The sequence below is a fragment of the Protomyctophum parallelum genome, assembly GCF_964188405.1.
Source record: "Protomyctophum parallelum genome assembly, chromosome: 18".
NCBI classification, from domain to species: domain Eukaryota; kingdom Metazoa; phylum Chordata; class Actinopteri; order Myctophiformes; family Myctophidae; genus Protomyctophum; species Protomyctophum parallelum.
In genome coordinates, this window is record NC_139716.1 from 31,482,361 (window position 1) to 31,492,360 (window position 10,000).

Here is a 10,000-nt window from a genome sequence, read left to right on the forward strand (position 1 = left end):
TAGCAGATCTACAAGCTCGTAGCGCGCCACTCGGTGGCGTGCTACGAGCTTGTAGATCTGCTATTTTTTTTCAAATCGAAGAACGACTGACATAGAAACGTAGCTTTTTCAGAAAACTGTCTAAACTAGAAGACATTTTTTTTAATCTGATCTCAGGTCAGAATGGGATAAAGCTGTAATCATGGACGCTATACTCTTCCTCTGACGACCTGGGGAGAGCCCCGAATCCCCCTTCAATGCATGGGGAGTGAGCAGGCCGCTTCTTCTCACCCGACAGGGGGTCGCTTCCCCGGTAGGGCGTATACAGCGCCGTGGAAGGAACACGTTATTCCGACCAGTTCCTTTCCCCTCCACCTTCCCACTGGTTGAGAACCACTGCTCTAGACGGTTTAAAGAGCAGGGGCACGGTGGCACAGTCGGTATAGTGCTGTCGCCTCACAGCTATAGAAGGTCCTGGGTTCGATTCCCGCTGGGGGGGCGTGTTCCCTCCTCCGCGCCATCAGTGCCCATACCCGAGGCGGGGTTGGCGAAAGGAAAGGGCCTTTCTGTGTGGAGTTTGTATGTTAGCCCCCCGTGTCCCCTCGGGTAGGTATACCCTCACAAAAAACATGTAGTAATCCTGGTCTCTAAAACTGCCTCCCCCAGGCCAGCCGGGGCGCCTGATGGAGGGGAAAGGAACTGGTCGGAATGACGTGTTCCTTCCACGCGCTATGGGAAATTCCCCCCTGTCAGGTGAAAAGAAGCTGCTTGGACTCCTCATGCATAGAAGGAGGCATGAGGTCAGTGTAGCGCCCACAATTACATTAGATAATTGACACTGGGTGAAAAAAACTGGGTTGCAAAATCGTGCTATAAAAATTAAGAGACATAAAGAGCAGAGCCTCTGTCTGTATGGTATATATCTTTGAGGCTTCCATCATGGCGTGTGGGTCCCTGTGTAGCTCTAAGAGCTAACCGCTACATTAGCATATGGATAAAAGGGGTAGGTTAAGCCGCTCTGCTTGTGGTTAGTATGCCGGAGAGTGCCCTCGATGCTTCATGCCGGCTAGGGAGGCTGCCTGGCAAATGGGCTGGGGCTACCGCTGACGGCCACTGGGGGAATACCACTCCAGGAATGGAAGGGTTTTTTCCCCCCTCTCTGTCTCTCTCTGTCTCTCCCCCTCTCTCTCGTTTCTCTGTCTCACATTCTTTCAGCAAATGCCCTAATCCCCTTTTCTCATCATTTCACTCTCTCATAACTACACTTGCACCCATGTGGCCTGAGGCAGGGGGAGAGAGAGAGAGAGAGAGAGAGAGAGAGAGAGAGAGAGTGTGTGTCTGGATAGGGACATCCCAGTTGGTAAAAAATGATTAAATTCGCATGGTTCAAGCTACGGATATTATACGGCATGTCAAGTTTATTTAAAGTATACGTAACATGTGAAAGGAAAAGGGTTGTCCGCGCGTGCGTGCGTGTGTGCGTCTCTGCGTCTGTGCGCGGAATAATAATATCAACATGATAGCCTGGGGTTAATAAGGGCCATGCAGCGTGCTCAACGAACAACACATGACATATACATTACAGTATAGAGGGCGCTCCTATAGGATACTGTAATAATACCGTAGGTGAATCCCCAGCAAATCAATTTGCTTCATGTCTCTCCCACCAGGTCCCCCCCCCCCCCCCCCCAGCCGCTCTCTGGAAATTCAAAATGGAAACCTCTCTGGGTCACAAGCTTGCTTCTCGTTCTCGGCCTATTAAGGTTAGCGGCAGCAATATTTATAACGTAACAGAGCGTCTGCCCTTAAGCGAACACATTGTAACACACCTGCGGCTTCGAGCACACCTGCGTACTAAACCATTCCCCCTCCAAAACCTGCCCCATTATTCATTCACGTTCTCAGGGCGCTACAGTTTATCCAGAGAAATGTTAGAAACCAGCACAGTACTGCAGTGTGCGCACAAATCTACATCCCCCGTGTCCTCTAAACATTCAAGTATATACAAAATGCTCGGTGAAATTATGACAAAAAAAGCTGAATTTCAAATTGTCACCCAACATGTTTGCCATTGTAAATCCTGCCATTTTGCAGTTTCAAGAAAGGTGATAGAATAGAGAAATAACAAGAGCACAGGAGGTCACGATGTCAATATGATTCTGAGCGGTATATTAATTAAGAAAACAATGGCAATTAAATAAGGCAGTTAAAATAGCATCAGCTACAACAACATAGCATGTTGTGTGTACAGAGTTAAGTAAAAGTACCATTACTGCAATGTAGATGTACTCCGTTACAAGTACAAGTACCGTATTCAAATTGTAAAAGTACAAAAGTATCGGCATCAAATTGTACTTAAAGTACTACAAGTCAAATTACTCATATTGCACAATGTCCCATTTCACAAGTTCAAAATGTGTACAAAATCTTTTGAAAATAGCAGATCCACAAGCTCACAATGCGTCAGCAAAATAGTAACTAGAGTTTTCAAATAATTGTAGTGGAGTAAAAGTGCAAATTTTGGTGGAGTGGAGTGGGAAGTAAGTATTGGAAATTGAAAATACTTCAAAATGTCATGTGTAGGTGAGGTAAGGACCCAAACGCAGGACAGCCAGGCATGTAGTGTTCAAAACCATGAATTGGTGTTTTAATTCAGAAGACAGGTGAACATGAACAACTTAAAACAGACTGAAACAGGTGAAAGGACTGACTGGGGAACAAGACTGATATACACATGAGGGTTGATTACAAAATGAGACACAGCTGGAGCAAACAAATATAGAACCATGAAAACTAGAGCAGGGAACAATACATAGAAATACAAGACCTAGACTGTACAATGAATGACAAAAGTCTGTGACTGTGACACAAAATTGTACAGCACTTAAATATAGGCCTACTACTTAGTTACTTTACACCACTGCCTGCAGTCCTATAATAATCCTGCGTGGCAGCCTGTGTTGTGAGGACAGCCTGGCGACAGGCGGGCTCAGCACTTGTTAGTGTCAAAGGTAGCCAGGTGGAAACTGTTTAGAAGTTTGGCCGAATGGCTTTTGGCCGCAGCAGCGGTGGCGAACAGATTGTGTGTCTCTGGGAAAGGCGATCAAAAAAAGGTTTTCTTTCATGCGAGCGAGAGCAGGACAATATACGGCCGCATTGCTGGTGTTTATAGAACCATGCGAACCGCAGAGTCAATATTCTGGGGGACGAACAACACTCAGCAACAAACAGTTGCTGAATGTTGCATAAACAGTTGTTTATGCATCGATGTCACCTCATGTGGCTATACCTTGCGATGGTGTCACGAACCAAAACTACTGTTAACACTGAATTTATTAGGCTAGTGTGTGTGTGAGGCGGGGGGGCTGGCAGGAGTCGAACTACAAAGAAACACCCAGGATATCTTACACGCACAGTATGCTATAGGGCTGTATATATAGGCTGCAAGAAGAGGAGGCAAAGGGACAGGAATAGGGGACACACCGTGGTGTGGTCCCCTCCATAATAGTACCAGTATATAGTCTACTTTTGGAATTGGAGAACTGCAGCACCTGCAGTCTATTGTACTGACTGACTGACTGACTGACTGACTGACTGACTGTAACACTGTTATGCATGGTGCAGGCTTTAGCCTATTTATGCATTTGTTCAATAGTATTTTATTCGCCGCCTGGCTAAACAATTACTATCTGCAGTCACCATGCTTGTCTGAAGCTGACGGCACTATAGACAAGAGCATGCGTCATGATATTTCAGTTCCAATAACATCATAACTGTGTGTGTGTATAGCCACAATTAATCTCACAATGTATTGTAAAAAAATAAAGTGCTTTAATTCTTTCTTGAAAAGCAGTGTTGCATGGATTTCTACTAGCGTTCATTACAGTAAACGTGATTATGTCCCCAAGAAAGTAATTACAGTGCATTTTTCATTACTTTATATTTTACTTCTGGGTTTGCTGGTTTAGTTTATTTTTTTATTTTTTTATTTCTTTAAAAGCAGCGTCTTATAGTTTAGTTTGAGTAGCCTTCAGGTGTAAGGATAACCAAGTTGTTTCAGCCCTAAAAACATAATGATAATAATATTTGGGAAAGCACCTGTTAGGATAAACTATGCTGCATGGTGTTTTGGGAGGTTAGTCAAACGACTCTCCCTCTAGTGTGAATACATTACTACTACCTAGACGTTAACATGTACAGTACATGACACACGACCACTCCAATTGAACATAATATACGGCCTAGTGTATATAATATGCTGCCTAGTTCTCTTTCTCTCTCTCTCTCGCACGCACGCACGCACACACGTCCGCACGCACGCACGCCCGCCCGCACGCACGCACGCACGCACGCACGCACGCACACTTCACTCTGACTTCCCAGAATGCACCGTCATCCATCATACGGGGGTGCGCAGGGTGAGCGATTACTTACATCTCTCCCCATCATGGCCCAAATTGCAATGGCTCTCATATTTGGGGGGGGGGGGGGGGGGGGGGGGTTGATGGCAGTGCTCCACCACGTTTTGCATACAAATGACAATAGTCCGCCGCTAGCGGCTCTCAGACCAATTTCCCCTCTCTCTCCCTCTCTCCCTATACGCTGACTGACAGGATATGATGAGAGTGTCTCACACTAGCACACTGAAACCACATCTCACACACTGCCAAGGACTGAAGACTTCATGGGACAATATGCTTCTCAAAGTGGGGTCCAGGGGGGTCCCCATGCAGCTAAATAAGATAGTGATAGTATAGGAACCAAATGGACCGCAAGGTCGAAACGTTAGTCTTTTTATACTTTATAGCACCGAATAAAAGGCTCTAAATGTCCGTGCTGCTCCAGTCTCTTCTCCTCATGCGACCAAATGGACCCGTTAGGGTTCGCTTGGTTCCATTTGTGCACTCTCAGAGTTAAATTAACATTGATTTTTACGATATAAATTGGGGTCCCAGAGATAGAAATATCTTCCCTTATAGGGGATCACTGGCATATCTTTTTCAAATGGGGGTCCGTGGGCTAATAAATGTCAATTTACGTGTGAACCACTATCATAAATTATTGACATTTCCTAATGGTTTATTCCATTTTGATAAAGCTTTTTTTCTCCCCTTCCTGGATTTCCTCTGTATTTTTGCATCAAAAGTCCCCCATAAATCCAATCGCAATCACTTTACCGTCATCGGCAGGTCCTAATGAGTCATTATTCATGATTTCATTCACCTGTGTGATTCCCACGGCTCAATGTTCCTGCAACAAACATCTGTTTCTCATTATAGAGACACAAATATGTATCTGAAAACATTTCAGGAGAGAAATACGGCAACGCCGTGAACATAAACATGCTTCCTCTCTAATTATTCCCAGCTTTGAAAAATGGGTCCCCGTCACGACCCTATGTTTGAGGAAAAAAAGTGAAATAGAGAGCTACCAGATTAGCTCAGATTGACAGATTGTCTAGTAAACAACTTTGAATGTGTGCGTCGATGGAAAGTGTTTGGTTTCCCTGTTAAAGCTGTTAACGGGGCTTTTATATGGATACCTTCCACTTGGGAATGAAGGCTCAAGTAACAACACCACAAAGAGCGAACCTGCCTATACCGCTGTGACTGTCTGAATCATGTCACACTGTTGACTCAAGCTTGAGCCAATTTGAATATGTCGAGTTGTCAAAAGATTAGATTATAGATGTAGATGAGCCCGGTAAAGATACATTGTCACACAAACACGTTCAAGTAATCACATGCAAATGAAAGTGTCACCGTATAACCGGCATATAATTGAATCCAGAACAACATACAGTAGGAATGTGCGTAAGGTAAACAAAACAACAAATAAAAGAATAGGAAGAAGAGTATAGCTCCAAAGCTTAATGACATCTCTAAAGCACTTAGCTCCTTTCAGTTAGCACCTGCCACCTAAAGCTGTAAATCACTTGATCTCGTCGAGCAAGGTGAGAGAGAGAGAGAGAGAGAGAGAGAGAGAGAGAGAGAGAGAGAGAGAGAGAGAGAGAGAGAGCGAGCACGGCCAGTAGATAAAGGCCAAGGCGTGTGGTGTGGGTTTTCAGGAGGAGAGGTTGGCAAGCTGTTAGGGAGAGCAGGTGACTGATGACATCCTTTAATTCCCGTTTTCTGCCCCCTCCCCCCCAAACAATGCCAACAGAGACAGGTTAAAGTGTACCGCACACAGGCCCATAAGCAAAGCATCACCCCAACCATCTCTGGCTCTGTTTATTGGCGAAGGGAGAAAGAAAAAAAAGAAATGTTAAGATGCTTCGATGAATTACAACAGCTGCCAGAGAGACATGTCATCATGGAGGTATGGGGAGCACACTGGGTGCAGCCAGCCAGTTAAGAGAGAATTGCGGGCTAGACTCCCTGAGCCAATAAAAATGCCAGCCAGGGCCATATCTGATTTGCATGCTTATTCCCGGCCCTAGTATTTCTGTCTCGTATAAAAAGGGGGCGGCTGTCTTGTGGGAGATATATTATAGCTCCACAGAACAGCTACTGACCGGCACACGTGACAACGTTGTAGATGTAGACTATAGAGGAACATTCTGTGAGAAAACAAACCAACGGATTTCAGTTCAAATGACAGAGAGCAAGTCTGACAATCTCCCACAAACTGCCCCCCCCCCCCCCTGCACGTTGAGTCTAATTAAAAAGAATATAGTTTTCAAATGAGTCCGTGTCTGATGGAAAGGGGAGATTAATTAAAACAATCTAGAGGGCCATTAATCATATATAACTCACCGAGTGAACTGCTTAAGCCACAGTAGGGAATATAAATGTCACATCAGCCTGCTGCATCATATGACAGCCATGTCTTAACTTAACTCGTCTCATCTTCCTTCATGTGTCTCTCTCTCTCCCCTATACGCCGTCTCCCTCTTGGCTTTTTTATGCCAGCCACAGACGGCCCCTCACACCCCTACAACAACTGCTAACTGATATTTATATACTCTGTGTGTTAACCCATTTTGACCTGGGAACGATTCTGCAAATGTCTTATCCACACTTTTCCTGGGCTGTGTGTGCTCCAGTTCCTGTTGATTTCATTGGATATCATTGGTCATCTGACCAGTTTCATTGGCTTTCATTGGATCAAATCGACAGGAACTGGAGCACACACAGCCCAGGAAAAGTGTGGATAAAACCTGTCTGTTTTCTTGAAAAAGCAGTTTTTCTATGTCAATCGTTCTCAAACACTTTCATGTCACTTTTCACGATTCTTCAAAAATAGCAGACCTACAAGCTCGTGGCGCGCCACTCGGTGGCGCGCTATGAGCTTGTAGATCTGCTTATTTTTCAATAGCTAAAGCATAACGTAATGCTAACACCAAAAGGGGTTCTTGCCCCGAAATGGGTTATAACTGCCTGGATTCCAACCCGGGTCGCCCCGCACAGGGAACCACACATCCTATACCGCTCATCCAAAAGGAGAATCTCATCCAGTCATTGTTATTAGGCCAATGATGAATGTTCCATGGAAAGGACCCCCGGCAAATAGCCATAGCCTCTGGGCTATATACACTGCTTAAAAATAGTGGAAAAGAGCAGAACAAGCTCACAACCTGTCAGATTTTATGCTAACTCTGTGCCCAAAATAAGGACACTTGACGCTTGAGAGTGATTACACTGGCACAATACTGTAATCTACATATTCCTTCCTCTCTTCTCTCACGAAATCACGGCACTCCTTCTTTAAGAGATGACATCCAGAGCATACAATAAGCCAGGTATAATCACATACATGGAATACAAAAGAGACCGTGTGGCGCCTCAGGAAACTATAAGATCACAGGAAAGCCAAGTGTTTGTAGTGCATATAACAGCAACTGGGAGCCAGTGGAATTTTCGTTTTATTCATGTCATATGAAAGCAGGGAATCATAGCTTCAAATTGACATATTGGTGGTTCAGTTTGACCCACCAGTTTTGGAGATATGGCGTATAGAGTAATGTCTCACAGAAAACAGCTTGAAAGGTTCACTTCTGTGGACTCTAACATTACACCTAGCTACATGTTTGGGCATTTATTTCATATTTACATGTATGTCGATTTCAGCTCTGACATTTATTTTAGACATGCTCTAATATGTCTGCCTGTGCTATAAACTCATAAAAAACATTAAAAAAAAAAACTCCTCTGGTGAAAAGCTGGAATTTGCACGATGGCAGGCTCTCAGTCAAATCTGGTCACATTTGGTTGCATTTGCACACTCTCAGAGTGTAGAGTTTGCATCGATGTCCCAAAAGATGTACAAAAACAACGTGGAACCCAAACCAGACTTTGAGAACCACTAGGCTTTACACACATCGCGGTAGATCAGGAGCCCCCGAGTGGGCAGACAGTGAGGCAATAACACAGTGGGAGCAGCTCCGAATAGACTAATCAGCAAAAGAAAATCTATGAGAGAGTGAGCATTCCATGATCAAGGCCCCCGCGCAGCTTTTCATTACATTGATGAACGCTATCGACGTCATCCATCAAGGACTCCTCAATCAATTAGGAAAATAGGCTACCATGTCCGCCGGGGGGGGAGAAAAGCAAGCACTGGCTTCTTGAGTGCCCCGCGCGCGCGCGTGTGTGTGTGTATATGCATGTCTGCACGTGTGCAGTACACATGTTGGCTGAGAGGCAGGAGAGAAAATGACAAGCCGTGTTTGTGTGTTTGCGCACATGCGCGCGTGTGTGTAACGTGTCAATATTTCTTACTGAGCTCTGTATTAGCTGCTGGCAGGGAGTCTTTGTTATTGTGTGTGTGTGTGTGTGCCTGTGTGTGTGTGTCTGTGTGCGTGTGTGTGTGTGTCTGTGTGCGTGCGTGTGTGTGTGTGTGTCTGTGTGCGTGCGTGCGTGCGTGCGGGCCAGAGAACATTCCGTACTGATTTCTGTATGAGCTGACTACTGACTATGAGCTGACAAAAGGAGATTAATGTGATCTTCTTGTGAACTGTGTGCATGTGTGTGTATACTGTGTGCGCGCAGCCGCGCACGTGCATAGCCTTCTGTGTGTGTGTGTGTGCCGTGTGCACTCACCGAGCACGCCGAGCCGGTAGTTCATGGTCACCACGATGACGTTGCCGTAGGCGGCGAGCACACTGGCGTCGAACATGTTGCCCGTTCCCTCCATGTAGGAGCCGCCGTGGATGAACAGCATGACGGGCTTCTTCCTGCGGTCACGGATGTCTGCGCGCGCACACACACACACACACACACACACACACACACACACACACACACACACACACACACACACACACACACACACACACACACACACACACACACACACACACACACACACACACACACACACACACACACACAGAGAGCATCCATGTGAGAAATGGGGGAGCAACAGCATAGACACCGCAGTGATCGATAACATAACCTGTTTAGACCAGAGGATCCATATCGCCTCATATAGCATTATAACAAATGTCTTCTACATCCTGACAGTTTTCTGAAAAAGCCATGTTTCTATGTCAGTCGTTCTTAGATTTTTCAAAAACAGCAGACCTACAAGCTCGTAGCGCGCCACCGAGTGGCGCGCTATGAGCTATGCGCACATTAGCGCCGCAGAATACGTGTGCGCGCGCCTCGTGCATTTTCGCGCGGAGAAGTGGCTTAAACTTTCCCTCTCCACACGCATGAGCAAAATAACACAGGCAATTAACCAGGATGAGGTGCCGCTGCTGTGATACAGCATATTTAATAGGCCTAGTAACAGAAATCTGTTCTGATTAAAATTATTATTATTTTTCCCCTCCTGTCTGAGGGGGGGGGGGGGGGGGGGGGGGGCACCCATACTTCCCTCAGCCATGAACATCATGACAAATCTTTAAATATATTATTCTTTCACAGCAAATGTTTGCTTCTGGGAGGGGATCTGTGGCCAAATGCATACAAGCTTTGGGCAGTCCTTGACATGAAAAGAATTGAGAACCACTGACACAGAAACGTTTCTTTTCGCAGGTTTTTCATAAAAGATTCAGAAAGAAATTCTTTGAATTTCA

The 10,000-nt window shown here is 45.4% G+C and overlaps 1 protein-coding gene across 1 annotated transcript in view; it reads right to left on the minus strand.

Moving 5' to 3' along the window:
* nlgn2a (neuroligin 2a) overlaps positions 1-10,000 on the minus strand; it is a gene marked incomplete at both ends in the record, with an annotated part of 207,520 nt that overhangs the window by 100,425 nt on the left and 97,095 nt on the right. The window contains 1 exon segment of the mRNA XM_083789203.1: positions 9,021-9,170. Within this exon segment, the coding sequence (XP_083645329.1) occupies positions 9,021-9,170 (150 nt within the window).